At 31.4% G+C, this 22,762-nt stretch overlaps 2 protein-coding genes across 3 annotated transcripts in view; both read left to right on the forward strand.

Moving 5' to 3' along the window:
- The window catches only part of LOC127700485 (sorting nexin-16-like), a 34,830-nt gene extending 14,122 nt beyond the window's left edge, over positions 1 to 20,708 (forward strand). For both annotated transcript variants that reach the window (XM_052203985.1, XM_052203984.1), the window contains exons 3-7: positions 2,770 to 2,856; positions 12,035 to 12,183; positions 14,422 to 14,491; positions 15,094 to 15,230; positions 16,097 to 20,708. In XM_052203985.1, coding sequence (XP_052059945.1) covers positions 2,770 to 2,856; positions 12,035 to 12,183; positions 14,422 to 14,491; positions 15,094 to 15,230; positions 16,097 to 16,160 — 507 coding nt within the window. In that variant the 3' untranslated portion in view covers positions 16,161 to 20,708. The remainder of the gene's footprint in view (positions 1 to 2,769; positions 2,857 to 12,034; positions 12,184 to 14,421; positions 14,492 to 15,093; positions 15,231 to 16,096) is intronic.
- On the forward strand, positions 5,454 to 9,410 carry LOC127700490 (uncharacterized). The gene is made up of 2 exons (XM_052203990.1): positions 5,454 to 6,072; positions 7,623 to 9,410. The coding sequence occupies exons 1-2, from the start codon at positions 5,988 to 5,990 to the stop codon at positions 7,991 to 7,993; spliced, it is 456 nt and encodes a 151-aa protein (XP_052059950.1). The 5' UTR covers positions 5,454 to 5,987; the 3' UTR covers positions 7,994 to 9,410.
- Positions 20,709 to 22,762: the final 2,054 nt, after the last annotated feature.

Genomic DNA, 22,762 nt, shown 5'->3' on the forward strand with positions numbered 1-22,762 from the left:
AAAAGTACACAGCTATGGTAATACACTGATTTAAAATAAGTGTAATATTATGTAAGGATATTACGCTTGGTTTTTGTCAAGCCTTCGACTTTAGTCGAAAAAGCGAGACATAGCGATCCTACATTCCGTCGGTGTCGTCGTAGTCGTCGGCGGCGTCCACAAATATTCACTCTGTGGTTAAAGTTTTTGAAATTTTAATAACTTTCTTAAACTATCCTGGATTTCTACCAAACTTGGAGAGAAGCTTGTTTATGATCATAAGATAGTATCCAGAAGTAAATTTTGTAAAAATAAAATTCCTGTTTTTCCGTATTTTACTTGTAAATGGACTTAGTTTTTCTGCCGGGAAACATTACATTCACTCTGTGGTTAAAGTTTTTCAAATTTTAATAACTTTCTTAAACTATCCTGGATTTGTACCAAACTTGGACAGAAGCTTGTTTATGATCATAAGATAGTATCCAGAAGTAAATTTGTTAAAAAAAGATTTCATTTTTTCCGTATTTTACTTATAAATGGACTTAGTTTTTCTGCCAGGAAACAATACATTCACTCTGTGGTTAAAGTTTTTTTAAATTTTAATAACTTTCTTAAACTGTCCTGGATTTGTACCAAACTTGGACAGAAGCTTGTTTATGATCAAAAGCTAGTATCTAGAAGGAAATTTTGTTAAAATTTTGTACCTGTTTATCTGTATTTTACTTATAAATGGACTTAGTTTTTCTTCCAGTTAACATTAAATACAGTCTGCAGTTAAAGTTTTTACAATATTTATTAGATTCATAAACTATCCTGGATTTATACCAAACTTTGACAGAAGCTTCTTACAATCAAAAGATAGTATCTAAAGGAATATTTTTATTGATTTTTTTCCTCATTTTTGTTGAGCCTGCGATTAACAGCAAAAGTAGGCGAGACACTGGGTTCCGCGGAACCCTTACGAATTTTTTTATTGACCAGGCATACTCATTTGCATATAAAACCTGGTTTTCTGTGGACCAGGCGTACTCATTTAAATATTACGCCTGGTTTCTGCCTCAATTACGCTTGGTTTCCGCCTGGTTTACGCCTGGTTGATGCCTGGACATGCATTCGTAAACACTACAATGACGCCCTGATAAAGTATGATTTTAACACCTTGTTTCCCCGTCATTTACGGCGTCCCATTTCGTACAGGAATAGTCTGCATAATGTGTTTTCTCCAAAAAGTCATCTTAAAAAGTTCAAAAGGTCAACCTGTTTTATAAGATGATCATAATTATGTATGATATGAAAACCTTGAAAACATAGTCATGCGATAAGACTGTCTTGAATGCAACCTAAGAAATTGTGATTATGCAATGTTAAAAAAAAATATGTCTATTTATGCAGAAATTTTTCATAACTTTGAAATAAATAAATTCAAGGTTATAAAAATTATGTAAACTTAAGAAACCAATAAATGCTTCCTATACATAAGTGAAAACTTAAAAAAAAATATTTAAAAATTTACAAAACATAGAAATACAAACTGTGAAACATATATAGGATTTGATCGATGATATCATTGATTAAACATAAGGTATAGAGAATCGTCTCTTAAATTATATATATGGATTATTTTTATGTGACAAGTTGTACAATATATAAGGTTGAACCACGTACATTGTATGTGGGCTAGTGTTCAATACAAATATATTGTGTTTTCACTTGAATATCTAATTATATAAATGTACATGTAATCTTGCATCAGAACCAAAATCATGACATCAAAATCATTTGATCAACCACACTCCAAGATATATGGGACTAATAAAGTAGGTAAACAGAATACTTTCTTAACAATCTTTTTGTGACGAATGCCACATTAATTAAATACAAGAATTTGAAAAGTAAGTAAACATATGTTGAACATACTTGTTTGTGTAATGAATCTTACACATACATGTTTTCATGTACATATCATTTAAGCTGTCATATGTATGGTATTTATTCATTTATACTACTGTATCATTGCTTTTAGCTCACCTTGCTTAAGGGTCAGTGTTTATCAACAATTGGTTTCTGTCAACAGTGATTATAAGTTTCAAAGTCATCTTTGTTGAAACCATTTGCCATAACCATACTTTTGTGTATTATTTGTTAAGATGACCCTGATGTGGAGCTAATATGGTTGCTAATTCTATATTGCATGGGCTAAGTCACCAATATCAATCATTTTCTCTGCAATCACACCCCCTTCCGCTCCTTAATGGTCTATTCAAATTTGTGTGAGAGACCTTATCTGCCAAATGGGGCTGTAACTTAAAACACAACTTTGAGGAAACAATAATTTAAAAAAAAAATAATATGGTTTTAGCAGGAATTTCTTTAACTGCTTCATGATACAAAAAATGTAACTTGCATCTACCAAAAAGTTGCAATTTTGTATCACATTTCATGAAAGGCCAACCAAATTAACTCATTTATTCATATCACACTTAGTTAGGTTTGAGAAATATCTCTCCATGCCAGAAATTGACAGCAGCCAACAACCATATATGTGAAAGGATATCAGTTTCATGATTTAACTAACAAACAATAAAACAATCAAATTCATTTTACTCTATAAGCAGTCAAAAAAGTAAACTATAATGTATGTTTTTCTTTGAAAGGTATTCAAAATTAGAGTACAGCAAACATAAGGTGACAAGAGGTTATTTTATAGTCAATCTAACAAGCAAACAACCATAACTTGATATTACATTGTACACACATGAATGATTTAGCTGTAATGTTTTTCTTCCTTAGGTGTTCAAAATAAAAGTACAGCGAACAGAAGGTGACAGTTGGTATGTGTTTAGGAGGTATACAGACTTTGTCAGACTCAATGAAAGGGTGAGTAGAAAATAATAACTCCCTCCACATATATTTTTAAAAAAACTAAATGAGCTTTAGTCAATAATAAAATAAAATAATTTTTTTTTTACTATAAGGTAAGTAAACATAATTCTTTGAAATTTTATGAAATTTTGTAAGCATTTATACTTTTATAGATACAACCAAATTAAATATATTTGAAACACATCTATAAAAGTATAAATTGAGAATGGAAAAAAATAACGAAAATATCAAAGTTTGAGTGATGAATGAAAAAAACATTAAAGGAACATGTTATATCATTTTGTCATTGTGATGCTTTTATTACTGTAATATTGTAAATAATTGATTTCTACTGAAAAACCACATAATCATGTATACTTTGTGTCAAGGCATTTATTGGAACATGAATTCAGTTTGATGAAATGGAATATAAGGAACTTTTCATTATATATGATTTATTTCAAGTGAATATAAACATTTTCATAAAATAAAAGTGAAAGTTTAAGTCAGATGTCGGAGGTGAGGTTAAAAAAAAGCAGAACATGAGAATGACTTATAAATGATATGATTTAGAATATAGTTCTAGAATAACTAATCAAAGAATTTAAATAAATTAAAGAAAAGTATTCAAGGAGTGACCTGACAACAAATTAATTCATGAATGCGCATAGCACAGGAGTTAATTATCAGTGCTGTTCAGTCATGAGTTGAATATTTTTATGCCCCCGCCGTAGCGGTGGGGGCATTAAGTTTTACCCTTGTCCGTCTGTACGTACGTACATCCCAAAATTAGTTTCTGTTCTCTAACTTAAGTTTGCCTCAACCAAATGTTATGAAACTTGAACACAATACTTATAACCACAAAACACAGATCAACTTTGAATTTTGGTGGCGTCACTTAAACCGTTCTAGAGTTATGCCCCTTTATAAATGGAAAAATTGCAAAATTTTTAGTTTCCGTTCTCTAACTTAAGTTTGCCTCAACCAAATGTTATGAAACTTATATACAATGCTTATTACCACTAAACACAGATTAAATTTGAATTTTGGTGGTGTCACTTTAACCGTTCTAGAGTTATGCCCCTTTATAAATGGAAAAATTGCAAAATTTTTAGTTTCTGTTCTCTAACTTAAGTTTGCCTCAACCAAATGTTATGAAACTTATATACAATGCTTATTACCACAAAACACAGATTAAATTTGAATTTTGGTGGCGTCACTTGAACCGTTCTAGAGTTATGCCCCTTTATAAATGGAAAAATTGCAAAATGTTTAGTTTCCCTTCTCTAACTTAAGTTCGCCTCAACCAAATGTTATGAAACTTATACACAATGCTTATTACCACAAAACACAGATCAAGTTTGAATTTTGGTGGCGTCACTTTAACCGTTCTAGAGTTATGCCCCTTTTTAAATGGAAAAATTGCAAAATTTTTATTTTCTTCTAAAATATCAAGTAATTTTTAAAATTGGAGTTATTTTCCTTTGTCCATGATTATAGTTGAATCAACTACAATCAATGCTTTATACAATGCAATGTTTAATTTTGACTTCCACTGAAAAACACAGATCAAGTTTAATTTGGGTAGTGTCACTTTAACCATTTTTGAGTTATGCCCCTTTATAAATCGAAAGAATGGAAAATTTTTAGTTTCCATTCTGTAACTTAAGTTTGCCCCAACCAAATATTATGAAACCTATACACAATATTCGTTACCACAAAACTAAGATCAAGTACAAATTTTTTGTTTCCGTTAGTTTACTTAAGTTTGCCTCAACCAAATGTTATGAAACTTATACACAATGCTTATTACTACATAATACAGATTAAGTACGAAATTTGGTCTGTCTCAACGAAATGTTATAAAACTCATACACAACCGTTCTAGAGTTATGCGTGTTTACAAATAGAAAAATTGCTGAATTTTTAGTTTCTGTTCTCTACTTAAGTTAGCCTCAACCAAATGTTATGAGACTTACACACAATGCTTATTACCACAAAACTCAGATCAAGTTTAAATTTTGGTAGCGTCACTTTTACCGTTCTTCAGTTATGCCACTTTATAACTATATGATATGCAAGTTGGGGCATCATCTGTGTCCACATGTGGACACTATCCACATTTATTTTATATTTGAATTCTTCGATTAGTTACTCTTTTTAGTACATTGATCATGGTCTTTTTTTATGGAAATAATGTATAAAATATAAAGAACTATATCCTTTTATATGCAGTCCCGATTCGTTTTGATGAACATCATTGACAATGTCTTGACAACACCTATTGTTGTATGACGTCAATGGAGTGAAATTATCAGATTTATTTCACTTGTGAAATTTTTGGTTTTTATTTCTCTGGGAAATCAGGGTATTTAACTGCAACCAATGTAATGATAATCTTTATTCTTATTATGTAGCTCAGTTGTTGAGAAAATACAAACAATTTTTAAAGGCAATGCTTTAATGCCTTTCTAGTTGCCGTGTTATTCTTTCTTTCCGCGATATCCAACTTATCTACGTGGGGGGTCATTAGGCTCCAAGTAGATCCGGAAAATGTTGATTCTCTCCTCTTCTTATTGTGATATAAAATGTTTTTGTTTCATTTCATTTACATTGGGAAATAGAGAAGCGATCATTGTGTTTTGTTAGTTTTAAAAACTTTTGATATATTTGTATTTTACATTATAAGCAGTCAACCGATTGACAAACTAGAATTATTTGAATTCCGTATGGAAAGAGGTCGGGTTAATTTCGAGTGTTATCTGCAATCTAGATGTTTATAAATCATTTCAGTCGTTGATATAATAATTAAAGGTCGACTGAACATGAATTATATTATACAATTTAAAGCGCATTTCTGTTTATGCACGCGAACCCGTCTAACGTTATTGTTATTTCGCAGTTATATAAAGTAGCAAATTATCGTTCCTGAATAGGTGGCGCCGTGGTAGCCGATCCTGTTCTTCAACTTCCGGTTTCTGCACTGTGCAACTATTCACAGTTGCATTTTTAATTAACGATGCCAAGTAATTGTTGTTGTGTACCTGGATGTCATTTAAGAGGAGGATATGCATTTCCAAATGACTTAAAAAGAAGGAAAAGTTGGATCAACGCCATGGCCCATACGCAGATTGGACGAGAACACGATGAAATCGTGGAGTCCATCTCAATCAGCTGTTGTTTGCAAGGCACATTTTACTGAAAAAGACTACGTGCAGGAAACTATTCATGGTAAAACTCTATTTTCTTTTTAAAATATATAGTTATATATGTAATCGCCATGCGAAATAACCAAAGTCTATTTACAACCGCAATTATCGTTTTAGAATAAAAGGGGGTGGTTAATTCAAGACGTCATAATTTTTTGGATTACGATTCAATGTGATCTGTTTGAGATTTTTTGGTGCTTGCTACAATTATAATGATTTCTTACAAGAGGTATATCATACTGAGAATTATTTTAGCAGTAATTATGCTAATGTAGTAATGACAGGAATGCATAAGCTATGCCTCATAGACATAGACTTTCTTGAAAAATGTCAATGACAATTGTTGTAATTTCTGCTTCTTGCTATGTTTTGTCTATAGTATTAAAGCCAGCAAATACGAATAAACTCACAAAACTTGTGACTAAACTAAGGGATAAATAAATACGGCCATCAAATCTGTTGTGTGTTCTCTCTCATCATTGGTGATCATTGGTAGCGTGAATAAATAATCAATAGTAGAAAATGATACTTTTATTAAACTTCTAGAACAGCCGATATATTTCCATACATGTACAATATTCGAGCAACAATTATATAATTTACATACGGGGCGGAGCTACTAAAATAACATTCTTTCTCTTGTATTTTTGTACGGACCAAACAGGATTATCTTAATAAATTCTACAATGACAACGTAAATAAATGCAAGGCATACAGCTATCTGCGCTGCTTCTTACCTCTAAACTACGACCCTTACTTGTGATATAAACTGCGAGGCATACAGCTAAATGCGCTGCTTCTCACCTCTAGGAACCCCCGGGCTGAGCCTTGCTGCAAGCCAATTGTAAACACAGCAAAGACTCACGAACGTGACGTTGCACAGTTATTTATTTGAAATTCCCGGAAGTAAATATTCTAAGCAGGAAGAAAAACATAACGTCAAACGCTGACATAAAATATACAAGTCCTCGACTCAACATGCTTATAATAATACACTTTTGTTACTAAAACAATCAAGACATATTATTTCTTCCAGTTGAGAGCTCACAAATGAACACTTTTGGGTTCACGATTACAATATTTACCCAACGGTAACGGTCTGAATAATACATGACAAATTTGCGCCATATATGACGTTATCGATACATCTAATAACATAAAGTAAAACGTACGTTAATTAGTCATTCAATATACTAGAAATACTAGAAATAACTTCTGATAAACTCTTATAAACTCTCTTAATACAATAATAACAATATTTCTTTACTTGGAATTAACCAATACACACATTTACAACAACAATGTTAACAGGAACAAAACAATGACATGCTCTCATCTATATTATAGTTATTTAGGTATAAACAATGTATGTTTGTTGCATACGTCTCTCATTGTTTGTCCTTTGGATTTACATAACATACATTTTGATGTACATTGAATCAGGCTAACATATTTTTATCCAGATTGTAATGAATAAATCTAGTTAATATTTTGCCAGGTAGTATAAAGTATGCATTGCTAATGAAAGTTCATTTAATTATCAAAAAACTAATGTTTTATAACCTTTTTCAGGGTGCAAACCCACCATACAGAGACTTAAGTCTACTGCCATTCCCAGCCTATTTTCCTGGACCAAGCAAGAGACTGAATCGTGCGCAAAAAGAAAAATCAGGGCAGTTTCTTGTGAAAACAAAAGAACTAAACTTGATGAATATTGTAGTAGAAATCTAGAGGAAAGTTTTGATTGTAAAGTTGGTTTTCCTGAAGAAGTCATTCATACTGCAGACATGATTTATGACTGTCCACCACCAACTGCCGAGCTAATGTTGAGCTTCACAGATGGAATTACGCAAACACCATCAATGCCTATATTTTCAGCAGAGAATTTTGAAATGAAGACATGTGACACAGCCATGCATTTATATACCGGTTTAGAGTTGTAACTTGTATACTAAATTTTTATTTGTTTTGACCACACTTGGTCCAGCAGCACATTGTTTGAGATACATATATTTTCAAATTGATAGGGTGTATTTGAAAATCAGTTTTTTAATGACTTTGATGAAATTGAGGCATTATACAACCAACTTTGAACTGTCTAGATTCTAGATTGAAACTAGTGTTAAGAATATTGTGTAAACATGGATTGTTTTTATGTCTAAACAGTGGCGTGAGGCTAACACTTGGCCATTTAGTGGTTTAGTCAGGTATTTTTCGCCATCCAACTTCAAATTAAAGTTTCCTACAACTTGGATTATTATTGACAGCACAGAATATCCCGTGATAAAACCTAAAGCTCCTAGAGCTCAGGCAACCTTTTCATCATATAAAAACAGAAACACTGAAAATACTTGTATGTTCGACTCCTGGTGGTTTAGTCAACTATGTCTCTAATGCATATGTTGGTTGTACCAGTGACTGTGAAATAGTTGAAAGATGTAGAATAGTTCAATTATGTGATCCAGGTGACAGTGTGATGGCAGACAAAGGTTTAAATGTGCATGATTTGTTTGCTCACTTTTTTCAAAAAAAGAAACAGAATTAGTTCCAAAACTCTTATACGGGATAGAAAAGTCTCCAATTAACACGTGCACATAGAGCTAATTATTGGACTTGGCAAAACATACAAAATTCTAATAAATCCTATGAATGGAACTGAAACAAAACTTTCATCTGAAATAACATTTAGTTGTTTTATGTTGTGTAATTTTAGAACTTGTATTGTGCCAAAGGATGCATAAATAAAAGTGACGCAATGAAGTTTGTTCTGATATATATATATATATAAATATTATTTACAATTACATGCACATGTAAATTGTAATGCATATAAAAATAAGGAGATGTGGTATGATATTCAGTGAGTTTATCGAACCAAAGTGCATAAGAAATGGGTAAAGCAGTTACAGGTGTTACTGTCACCGTGCAATCTCCAACAATTAGAAAAACTTGTACCGTGTAAAAAATTTCAGAGATCTTACAACTAAGTTTTGTTGTCTCACCTTGACTTTGGTGAATTGTTTATATCTGTTGATGTAAATATAAAAAAGAAGATGTGGTATGATTGCCAATGAGACAACTCTCCACAAGAGACCAAATGACACAGAAATTAACAGCTATAGGTCACAGTACGGCCTTCAACAATGAGCAAGGCACATACCGCACAGTGAGCTATAAAAGGCACTGAAATGACAATGTAAAACAATTTAAACAAGAAAACTAACGGCCTAATTTATGTACAAAAAATGAACGAACAACAAATATGCAACACATAAACAAACGACAACCACTGAATTACAGGCTCCTGACTTGGGACAGGCACATACATGTACATACAGAATGTGGCGGGGTTAAACATGTTAGCGGGATCCCAACCCACCCCCTAACCTATGACAGTGGTGTAACAGTACAATATAAGAATGAACTATAAAAATCAGTTGAAAGAGGCTTAACTCATCAGATGGATAAATACAAATACAAGTGGACGAGGCCGGGTAGTTGTACATCCAAACAACAAAAAGACACTATGTACAGATCTGAGAGTACTCGCATTTACTGACAGCTAGTTCAAAGCCACTAACAACTGATAAAAAAATCTTGCATCTAAGACTAAATTATCAATCCGTAAGCTCCCTTTAGAATTTTATAAATTTTAGATTTTACATTTCTGAGTTATGGGGTTTTATTCATTAAAAAAGCGGGCATTTTCCAGTTTTTGGACAACAACTCAAAAATGCTTTAAGCAGTTCGCATGAAACTTTGGTGAATTATTTATAGCTATTGATGTAATCTCCCTATTGATTTTCATAAATTTCAAATATGACATTGAGAAGAAATTGAACTTTATTTGTTTATAGTCTGGCAACAGATTTATTAAGTATTGCGCAACAGCACAGTGTATTGCACAACAGCAAGAAATCTTTAATTGAATATAAATTCAATTCATATAATCGATTTCAAGTTCTGTGACTACATTTATTCAGAAACTATAATATGTCAAATATTTAATTACAATCCAAATTCAGACCTGTATCAAGCTTGAATATTGTGTCCATTTTTGCCCCAACTGTTCAGGGTTGGACCTCTGCGGGTGTATCCAGCTGCGCTCAGCGAATCAGTTTATTTCTTAATTAAGAACTCCTTTTTGTCGAGCCTGCGACTTTTGTCGCAGAAAGCTCGACATAGGGATAGTGATCCGGCGGCGGCGTTGGCTAACTTCTTAAAAGCTTTATATTTTAGAAGGTGGAAGGTCTGGATGCTTCATACTTTGTATATGGATGCCTCATGCTTTGTATATGGATGCCTCATGTTACGAAGTTTCTGTCAGTCACATGTCCAATGTCCTTGACCTCATTTTCATGGTTCAGTGACTACTTGAAAAAAAAGTTAATATTGTTTGTAATGTTAAATTCTCTCTTATTATAAGTCATAGGATAACTATATTGGTATGTGCGTATCTTGCAAGGTCCTCATGTCCGTCAGACAGTTTTCACTTGACCTCGACCTCATTTCATGGATCAGTGAACAAGGTTAAGTTTTGGTGGTCAAGTCCATATCTCAGATACTATAAGCAATAGGTCTAGTATATTCGGTGTATGGAAGGACTGTAAGGTGTACATGTCCAACTGGCAGGTGTCATCTGACCTTGACCTCATTTTCATGGTTCAGTGGTTATAGTTAAGTTTTTGTGTTTTGGTCTGTTTTTCTTATACTGTATGCAATAGGTCTACTATATTTGGTGTATGGAATGATTGCAAGGTGTACATGTCTAGCTGGCAGGTGTCATCTGACCTTGACCTCATTTTCATGGTTCAGTGGTCAAAGTTAAGTTTTTGAGTTTTGGTCTTTTTTTCTAATACTATATGCAATAGTTCAACTGTATTTGGTATATGGAAATATTTTATGATCTATTTGTCAGTCACACAGGTTTTTTTTTTTTACCTTGACCTCATTTTCAAGGTCAGTTGCTCAGTTTTAAGTTTTTGTGTTTTGGTCTGTTTTTCTTAAACTATAAGCAATAGGTCAACTATATTTGTTGTATGGAAGAATTGTTAACTGTACATGCCTGCCTAGCATGGTTCATCTGACCTTGACCTCGTTTTCTTGGTTCATTGGTCAATGCTTAGTTTACTTGGTTAATGTTAAGTTTATGTGACAGTTGTAATAAAGCTTTATATTTATACATAATATCAATGATTAGTAAAGAAGGCGAGACATTTCAGCATGTGCACTCCTGTTTCATTCATAAATTACTTTATACTTGGAAATATAATTTTGCTTGGAGTTATAGTTTCTAAAAAAAAGTATTGTCATTGAAAGAGTTGACATGTTGCAATGTACATTTATTCTACATAGTTCTATGGTACCAAATCAAAAGTTTATATAAAAGAAAGAAGTCAAAGGTTTCCCATCATAGTTTAGTTACATACATTTTTTTTGTACCTGAGGTCGTTGAATATAGATCATTATATAAATAAGGAGATGTGTTATGATTTCCTATGAAACAACTATCATCCATACATTGTACTTACCAGTCACAAACCACATTTGCAAAGTTGAATAAAATACAGTTGATAACATTTACTTATTACTAAAAAGAAAATGCCATACTATTTTAAACAGTATTTGACTATAAACATAGATAAAAAAGGTACAAACTGGACATAATGCACTAGTTCATAAACAAGTGAGAACAATCGCCTTCGTATAGTGCTCAGAATATGACATTCATAAAACTTGTTCAATATCATTAGAGAACTCTAAATCTTAAATACTGAAAGCCACCTCTGATAAGCACAATGTACTATGCAAGATAATGATATAACTGGACTAAAAATACACACAACCTGTAATTAACTGCCTTTACAGCGCTTTCGCGCTTTGATTAAAACATTGATCTTGAAGTTGAAGTTAAGAACTTGAACTTGTGTATACAGATTTAATGTCATTGTACCATAATTATTCTTTCTTTTTGTATTTGATAGGTTAAGAAGAGATTTCCTGGATTAAGTCTGGCCCTACCCCCAAAACGATGGTTTAAGGATAACTATGACAAGAATTTCCTAGAAGACAGATTGTTAGGATTGCAAGCCTTTGTAGATAATTGTACTTCACACAAGGATATATGTAACAGGTGTTTATAGAATTACACTATTTCATTTAAATATTCATTTTTATTTTTTTTATCGTTTTAAGTTTGTTTATGACATTAACTGTGTCATTAAGTGTAAAAGTGGTACTTACTTGTATATAAGTAGCTTAGTCAAAGCAGTTAAATTTGGTATGAAAGCATTATTTGATATAATGGAAAATTTATGCAATGCATTATGGTATTGGTATGTTGGTGGCAGAAGTTCTTTTTGGTGTCCATCTGAAGGCACATTAGTCCTCAGTACAAAGTGTTTATTTTTCTTTCGATATTTTAAGGATACCAGTGTTCTCCCCAGGCCGTTTTAGCGTCACGGCACCGAGACGCTATATTTTTTTCCTGTGATGCTATAATTATTTTGAGGATGCTATTTTTCTTGTCTCTATATTGCAAAACCATGTCCTTAATTTTGAACTTTCATCTAATTACCGCTTGTGATCATAAAAATTATATCACCTTTAATTGTAATCCCTTCAAGTCGGACAATAGAGGCAATTTAGAGTGATTAAATAGGTGTAAATTGTCCTTTTGGTGATAACTGAATGGATACGAATACCCCAGGCCGACACTTGTGACATGACTAATACCACGTGGTCTAATTGCAAATTTCAACATGGAGAAAATTTAATCAGAAAATCGAAAAACAATTCGAAATCTACGTTTGCATAATCCAAATTCAAAGATACAAACGATTTCTCTCTTTAAGAAAAGAGGTTAGGTCGTATATTTTTACAACTTTTAAAAAATTACTTTCTTTCATTTCTGGTATCTAGTTAATTGAGAGCATACATGGCGTATACTAAATATTTTGATTGTTTCTCCCGCTTAAAGCTGTGGAGGGGACGCCAGCCTGGGAAAAAAACTTTTCTCTCGCGCTCCCCTCCGTACCAAGCCTCAACGGGAGAAGGCAGGAGGAAGAAAGGGCCCACTGGATCGAAAGCGACGGCAGACCACGATCAGATCGACTTGAAAAAAAAATGAAAAAGTCGATCATCATCATCCTACCTCAGATCAGACGAGAGTACCCGCTGAATTTAAGCATATCACTAAGCGGAGGAAAAGAAACATTCATTCATTCATTCATTCATTCATTCATTCATTCATTCATTCATTCATTCATTCATTCATTCATTCATTCATTCATTCATTTTTATTTGGTCCAAGAGGAAAAATATAATTCTGTAACTAAATGTGATGCTATCCAAAATTTCTGGGAAGAACACCGGATACCTATATTTCAATTTAAGAGTAGAAGGCAGGACTTTCAATAGTTAAAGTTGTTGTATTAAAAGACGTCCTGAAATATTTCAGTACATCGATAATTTGAATTCAGGATATTTATTATTCATTGGGGACCTGCTGATTTCAGGTTCCATAATTAGATTTCAGGATATCCTTAAATATTTCAAAACCCCCACAAATATTCAGTCAAAAATTGCTCTATTTCAGGATATGCTTTATTTCATTATATCCTTAATATTTATGGAGCCCACAATTATTTCCTGACATCCAGAATTTGATTTCAGGATATCCTTACATAGTTCCACAGTTATGTCAGGACATCAACAATTCAATATTTAGAATTTCCAGGTACAAAAGACTGCCAAATTCTATTTCATAGCAAATTTTTTTCTGATTGGACAACAGGAATAAATTTATGGTAGAATCTTCCAGCTGCTGATTCTTAAATATTTGAGGATTTCCTAAAATCAAATTATGGATGCTATAGAATAATTATGGAGGTCCATGGATACTTAAGAATATCCTGAAATCGATTTGTTGAGGTCCTGAAATATATAATTATAGAGCTCCATAAACATTAAAAATATCCTGCATTATTCAACGACCTCAATTTTGAATGATTATTATTGTAGCTTCTAGAATATTTCAGCCAAAATTCTTGCAAACGCACAGTACATAAACTGTAAAGTTTTCATACAATTTGAATTGAGTGTCATGGCATAGCTCCTCTTGATGCAAGCTTTTTAATCAATATATTTTGTATTACTCTTTCTGTTACCAAGTTATAATAGGATAATGGGGCAGAGAATAACACTTTTACAAAGTATTTAATGTGTTCAACGTTTTAACTGGAATACATATTATGCACAGCTACCATGTATAAATGTTTTGATCCAATTATGCTGCTCTCAGTTGTTTATCTTTAATCATAATATAGTGCCATCAATCAGTAGTACTAATTGTTATGTCCATATTTTACAGTAAGCCAGTGAGAGAGTTCTTCTGTTTTGATGATCCACCAGGTCCACATGACAGTATAGAGGAGAGTAGGGTAAGTCTCTAACATGGACCATTTCTGGGTGGGCAGATAACTTTTACCTTAGGGATTTTTGTTGTTTTTTTAAGTGTTTTAAATATCTGTATGGTACAGTCAAGTTATTTAAATAATCCTTTATTTTGTTCAAGTTTTTTATCCTTACATGTTTTTCGTGTGGATTTATAAACTCCTTTAAAATTGTTGTCCCATTCTAAATTGTTTGGATATGCTCTTATATGTTGTAAAGGACAAATTTTCCTTCATAAATTGCCTAGGAATTATCAGTTGTGAAACAGTGCATGAATTTCCAGTAATATAACTTGCACATTTACACTTACTTTCAACAGTCAATTTTAATTATTCGCATCAAATGATTTCTTTTATGGGGCAAAAATGTCAGGATAAACTTATTATTTCCTGTGATGGCATTGGAATGTGAAATTTATGTACTCAATATGATGAAGATATTATATTGGTTTCTTGATAGTTCAAGTTATTCATATGTTTTCACTAATGTTTTAACTAACAATATTATTTCACTTATCTGTAGTTGAAATGTGATCATCACTTACAGCCTTTGGTATATGTGATATTTGGTATTGTTATATTTTATACAGGTATATTGTGAATCTTTAGAGGACTCAGTCAGTACCTTCAGAACCATAATGGATGCTAAAGACAGAGAAATAGAACTTCTTAAAGAACAATTAGATCTATACAAAGGGCAGGTAGAGGAACTCTCCAAAACTCTAAGGTATTTTCTTACTTAACAAACAATAGTTTTAATGTACAGTTTGACATGATGTTAAATGAAATAGGATCCATAAATAATTTTTGGATAAAGTTGAGGGAATCTAGAAGAAGAAGAAGAAGAGAGGCAAAGGATACCAATGGGACATTCAAACTCACAATTCGAATATAAATAACGCCATGGCCAAAAAAGAAAAAGACAAACAAACAACAGTACACAAAACACAACATAGAAAACCAAAGACTGAGCAACACGAACCCGACCAAAAACTGGAGGTGATCTCAGGTGCTCTGGAAGGGTAAGCAGATCCTGCTCCACATGTACACAAAACACAACATAGTTTGTTGAAAAACATGTCCTACAAAAGAAATAAATATTTTCTCGCTGTCTTGAAGACCCATTGGTGGCCTTGGGCTGGTTTCTGCTCTTTGGTCGGGTTGTTGTATCTTTGACACATTCCCCATTTCCATTCTCAATTTTATTGTCAATAAAGAAATCAAGCATCTTAAAAATGTCAGTTTCAGAGAATTTTTGTAGAATCAGAGAGATTTTTTAAAAGTACGATTTATCCCTCCTTAAGACAAAAAAATACTTGTATCTACGTTTGCCATTTGTTTTTAGGAAACAAAACAGGACCAACATTTTTAATTTGTCTTTTAGTTTAGAATAGGGGATACAAGTGTAAAAGAGGGGCAAGGGATACCAAAGGGACATTCAAGCTCATAAGTCGAAAATAAACTGACAATGCCATGGCTAAAAAAGAAAAAGACAAACAACAGTACACAAACCACAACATAGATGTGAAATAAGATTTTTCTTCCCTTTTTTCCATATAGGCTTTATTTGAAGGCTTGATATTTATTTTTCAGCACCCAGACTTTACATGAAAGTAAGATCAACAGACAAAAGTTAAAGGAATATTCACCCAGCTGATCAGAGAAATCCTTATCATGATCTCCATGTCCTGTCTACATTCCAAAAGTAGAAACCACATATCACGCTGATCATTTTGTTGATGTCTTCTATTACTTGTATGTTAAATCACACAAGAGCTGATATCTTAGTGAACTGAACTATTTCTATCCAGTCTCCATTAATTTCACAAGCATTTTTTATTTATATTTGGATTTTTTTTTGATTCTGAGTAAAATTGATTGATTATAAAGGTGTCATTTATGTCGAAATTTGTAAAATCAAAGTTTGTAAAAACAGTGGTTTCACTTGCATAAAATGCCCAGTGGTGTTAAATACCTGTAAACTTGCGAGTTAAATTGCATATTTGTCATCAAAAGACTTACAAACTGATAATTTTAAATTATTTAATTTGTTCTCATCAATATTTAATGTTAAAATCTTGTTCCATTCAAAATTTTGCATTTCTTTTTTCTCTCCACTTATATTACCAAGAATTTAAAATAAACGAAGGAGCTGATTCAGAAATTCTGTAGCACTAAGGGAACATGACTGCTTTTGATGGTATGTTTGGTCCAGACATCAAGGATTATGAGACTGCTCAACATAATTTACAAACAGAAGTTGCATTTTTATATTAATCCATTGTTGATTTTCGTATCAAGTATTCTTTTGTTTTTTTGTGTCTTGATTTAATTTTTCAGAGGGTTGTGGAGTAATATTAACATATGTCTTTATCACAGGCCATGATTGTAGTATTGTAGTTATAAAAAATGGCACACATTAATTTAATAATTAGGACTGTTCCACCAAAGTATGCATGGTACCCATGGAAGGCATGTTGAAGATAGAGTAACCACCCATAGAAGCAATTTTGGAAATCTGCATACATTTTAAACTTGCACATCATAATATTTCACACTATCCATAGCTGGTAATTCAGTTGCCTTCCCTGCGTCTCACTTGCCTTAGCTGGGTCTCACGTATGTTTTATGGAACAGCTCTTAAAAAGTTTGGTTCAAAAAGAGAAACAATAAAATTTTCTAGTCAAATAAGTGTTCAGCATAATAAAGTCCCCTTATATAACTATATATAACCTTATAACCATTTTCAGATAAAAAATTCTGTTTTATTATTAGTCATAGGGATCAAGTAAATGAATATCAATCTGTACAATTTTCTATTTTGAAGTTATGTTTTTCTCCAGCATTTAGGTATAGAAACTGTTGGTTGTGACTGTATACAGTTTTGAATTGAAAATTGAATAATACTAACATATTCCTTGTTCTTAAATAATCTGTAAAACCAACAATAATCAAATAATGTGGCCTACAGTTTATTCATATATAAATATATGTATTTAAAGTTCCAGAACAATGTAGTTTGTGCTTATTTATAGGACAGGGTTTTGCTTTGTATTATTTTATTTTATTTTTTTATTTTTATTATTAGTTCATTATTCAACTTTTTCTAATGTATTTTTTATATTTTGTCTAATGTTATAAGTAATATAAAAGTTGCTTGCCAAATTGTTAAGCTTTTGCTCATTCCATTGTATGATTATTATCACATTGTATGGTGATTACTTTGTTATCTTTAGATTGTTAATTTTAGGTTGTGCTTTGTAATGTTGATTAGTAATAGTTGATAACATTGATAAGGAAAAATAATTATGTATTCTTTACAATGAAACCTGTCTAAAGTGAACCCTGTGTAAACTGGTAACCTGCACTTACCTGCACTCTTGATGTGAATATCCAATAGTAATATAACCTGTGAATTAGAATCACCTGTATACTGTAAATTCAGAAATGTTTGTGTGCATTTTATTGTGATTTTTGAACAATGGACAAAAAATGTAAGATTAATCATCGTGATGTCAGCAAATGCTGCATAGAAATAATGCTTATTAAAAATGTGATTTTGTTTTGTGGAATCCTATCCTGTCACAAATTTTCGCAATAATGAAAACATTGCAAAAATTTAAGAATCTACAGTTATCTAAACAGAATCTTCAGTTTATACAGGGTTGACTGGCGATATATTATGATGAGAATGACTATATTACAGTCGGAAAATTTAGTGCCTTTGTTGATTTAGAGAATCTGTAGTATTGTGACATTTGTTTAGGATAAACTGGTTTTCATAGGTTCCATTTTATGTATTTTACTTTGAGAAGTGTTCTCATAGGTTCTTTAATGACATACTATACTTACTGTAAGATTTAAGTAAGGATAACATAGAGCCATTGAAAATTTTTTTTTAACTGTTTAGACCAATTTTCAAAACTTGAGATTTTCCATAGTTGTTTCTTTTTTTGTAATTTAAATGAGAAACTATGTGGAAATGATAATTGACACCAAATTAACATTTTCAGTCTGACCGTATAGAGATTTTACAGTAATTCTAAGTCAGGTTAACAGTTGAAGGGAGACAATACGGCTGTCTATAGTATGGATTGACTATTCCTTGACTTAACAGATTTTTACCCCATGAAAATGAACAAAATATGATACCTAATCAGAAAAAAAGTATCATTGCTTACCAAGCTCATTTATTTTATTTTTCTAATTAATCCTCATTCACTGAAATATGTAAAAAAAATTCTTAGTCTAATTTATAACTGGGAAATGGCCTGTTTTGAAGTTGTCACTTTGAAATATATATATCACTAAGGATATTTTTACAGGCTTTAATAAAATATTTGAAATGGCATTATATGTTAAACAACATGTACCATTACATAGCAGAAATAATCATTATTGATCACATCCATATAACCACATTGTAAACATTGGTTCTATATTGGGGTATAACTCAGTCCCTATTCTGGTCCTGGTGGATATTTTTTGTGCTTATCATATTTAATACTAAGTTTTGTACAGTTAAACATAAAGTTTTAACAGATAAAAATGATACTGGGGCATCATTTATTTTCGTCGATGCTATTTTTCGTGATTTCACAAAATGTTGCCGTTAAAAGGACACTTTTTCCCTTGTTTTGTCATCCCATCCATGCAACTGAAAACTTGTTATTGTTAAGAGTTTAAATTTGTGGTTTGCCTCTACCCATAAAAATTAGAGTGCCCCGGAGTAATAATAAATCCTCAGTATAACTGGAACTGTATTAATTAAGGTGTAAACTTGACAATAACTGGTATTCTTGTATATGTTAGACATATGCACAACAAGTAATATGTGCCATACACCTAATGCTTTGTCACACACACTATTACATGTAGTAGAAATTTTATGTTTTTTAGTTGATAAATCCAATGTAGATACACTGTCTCTTTTTTGTTTGAAAAGTTTGAAAATTTCACCATAAGGATGTTTGCTTTATATTTTTAAACTTTTCATAACTCCTCAGAAGTTTTCCTAGTTAATGCTTAATTAACTTTATTTGTCAATATTTATTAAAATCATACAACTTAAATAATCTTCTATTAAACAAATTATTTCTAATTCTTATTTTTTTTAATTTCAATTTTTAAATAGTTATACATTTATTTCTACCCATATATTTCCAGTTAAATTTTGAGATGTCCATCTCTCCTTAGAAAGTCTAGATTTTAAAGACCTCATTTATGATATGTTGTCATTTCAGTATACAAACATCTTTAAACTGAGATAATTTGAACTTAAATAATGCTGATTAAAAATGTATTTAGTGTTTAAAGATCTTGTTTTTTTTTTAATTCACATGCTTTATTGAAATTTTTTGTTTTGTATTCGTACATTTAAGGACTAAGATCTCATTTGTCATTTTCTCTATTACCATGTGTTCACATTTACAAGGTTTATCAGAAGTATATATATTTTAAATTTGTAGTGTCAGAAGTTAAAATGTGTGTTTGAATAATTAATATTTCCAAACTATTATTTATATAGTTATTCTGTAAAAAATATTAAAAAAATTCTATATTATTCTGCTTATAAAGGTTGAAATTTTAGCGTAAATTTGTTACAGCAACGGCGTTATTGTATGTTTTTAGTTGTTATCTTCTTTTTGGCATATATGACTGTTTAATCTGAATTGATTAATGTTTAACAAATTATGAGATGAAAAACTGTCCTCAATATTCAATAAATACAGTAAATTGAATAAAAGTTTTAAATCTGAAATTTCATAAACCAGTCTACGTTTCATGATTTAAATACTTGCAAAGTTATCAAAAAAGGACTCTTGAGACTAAAAAATAAAATTGTTATATGTTATGCTAAAATTTATAGAACATTTTGGAATTTTGTCTCCAAGAAGCACTTGCAGTTATGGAATAATTTAATAGATACATGTGTAGATATTGTAATACATAAAGGTTATCATGAAACTTCACATAATTTGGACACAAAATATTCTTTATCCCAGAAGTACACAAAGTTACTGTAAACATGGCATATTTCTTTTAACATATGAATTACACATGAATTACATATGTGTATTTTTGATTGTGTGAAAAATGTTACAAAGAACATAATAGTTATTTGTTGCTTACCAGTATAACTTAATTTATTGATTATGATATGCGATAGTGATACACGTGTGCAATAAAATGATACACATTGAAAGCGTTGAATTATTCATTTTTCATGTACAAACTTTGTATATATTTAGTATTAATTTTTTCAAGAACATATGATACCAAATCAGTGCACATTAAATGCAGAGATGCCCAGGTAATACTTCAAAGTGGAAAAAATTGTGAACGAAAACAGTGTTTCTTTGTTAAACATGCTTCATATCATCACAGTTTTACAGAGCACTAACTTGACATAATGTTTTACCAATCCATGTATACTTTCATATTGCTTAATGTTACTATACCAAGTTATGACTAGTTTAAAAAAGGTTAAGGTCCAAGCATCTTTGATACTGTAAATTCAGAAATTATTGAGTGCATTTATTATTGCGAGTTTTGAAGAATGGACAAAAATGTAAGATTCATTATTGCCATTACATGAAAATCTGCATACAGATCAGAATGCGAGTTGTTATTATTGTGATACTCAACCAGTCGCATTATTCACATTAATAAAAACTTTCCAATAATTTCTGAATTTACAGTAGACTGAAATTGGGACTAACATTTTGGTTTAAAGATGAACCATTTGTTCAAACTTACTAAACTAGTCTCTGGAAGAGAGTTGTATAATTGGCAATCATATCACATCTTGTTATTTTTATATTGAAAATCCGTAAGGGGTTCCGCGAAACCCTGTGTCTTGCTTGCGATTACTGCTGTCAGTGTAAAAGTGTAATGTTGACATAAAAAGGGAGTCCATTTATCAGTAAAATACAGAATTAAAAAAAAATATCAAACTTTTTCTTTAGATGCTATTTCTTGGTAATGAAGATTTGCTTCTGTCCAAGTTACATAACAATCCATGAAGGTTTACAAATTATTCTTATCAAAAAAATTTAATCTCAGACTGTCTGTAAATGTTAACTGTAAAAAACTTAAGTCCAAAAAACTGAAAATGAAAAAAAAATATTTTCAAAAGTTTGCTTTAGACATTATCTATTAATCATAAAATTCTACATGTATGAAGGTTTGATAAAGTATAGTTTATAGTGTGTCTTTCTATGTTGTGATGTTACACTATTGTTTCAAGTAGGGTGAAGGTTGGCGCCTATTAAAACCTTTTAACCCGCTGCATTTGTTTGCACCTGTCCTAAGTCAGGAACCTGATGTCCAGTGGTTGTTGTTTGTTGATGTGGTTCATAAGTGTTTCTTGTTTCTCGTTTTTAGTCCCCTACCGACAAAGTTGAAGGGGACTTTAGGTTTTCACTCTGTCCGTCTGTCTGTCCATCTGTCATTCCGGCAAATCAGTTTTCCAGACTTTTTTTCTTCATGCTTGAAGATATTGATTTGATATTTGGTGTATTGTTTAATCATGACAAGTTACAGGTCAAGTTCAATTTTCACGATTTTAGCTTTTCTCCTTGTTCAGTGAAAGCCCTTTCCCTAGAATTAAATTTTTGATGAAATACTTATTATTAATTACTAGATTTCTGTTCAAAGGGAAATAACTCATTTTTTAAAAGTCATTGTATCAATGATTAATTACATTTTGGATTTTTTTTCCTTTTCTTTAGTAAATTGTTTGAAGAATTTAGTGGTAGGTTTGTTTGTTATTTTATGTAGTTTACACCATGACAAGTTATAGATCAAGTTAGAATTTTGTTCCATTACAATGAATTTTTAACCGGTAGGGGACTATGTATTGCCATGCAATACTCACAGAATGCTTGTTTATATAGATTTAAAATTTTGCTCTGGATACTGTATTTTGGTCATAAACAAGCTTCTGTCCAAATTTCTTAAAGTTCCATGAAGGTTTGACAAAGTTATTGATGACTGAAAAACTTTAACCTCAGACTAAATCTGAATGTTTACTGTAAAAAAAACTATGTCCATTTATAAGTAAAATGCGGAAAAATGAAAATAAATATTTTTAAAATTTTCCTCTGGCTACTGTATTTTGGTCATAAAAAAGCTTCTGTCCAAATTTCATAAAATTCCTTGAATGTTTGACAAAGTTATTGATGTCCAAAAAAACTTTAATCACAGACTGAACCTAAATGTTGATGCAGCCAACGACGGAATCTAGGATTGCTGTCT

Source organism: Mytilus californianus, unplaced genomic scaffold (assembly GCF_021869535.1).
Source record: "Mytilus californianus isolate M0D057914Y unplaced genomic scaffold, xbMytCali1.0.p SCAF_5, whole genome shotgun sequence".
Taxonomy (NCBI): Eukaryota; Metazoa; Mollusca; class Bivalvia; order Mytilida; family Mytilidae; genus Mytilus; species Mytilus californianus.

Coding starts and splice junctions, on each gene's coding strand:
- LOC127700490 (XM_052203990.1), top strand. CDS start 5,988: ATGAAATCGTGGAGTCCATCTCAATCAGCTGTTGTTTGCAAGGCACAT. Junction 6,073..7,622: donor CGTGCAGGAAACTATTCATG/GTAAAACTCTAT, acceptor AACCTTTTTCAG/GGTGCAAACCCACCATACAG.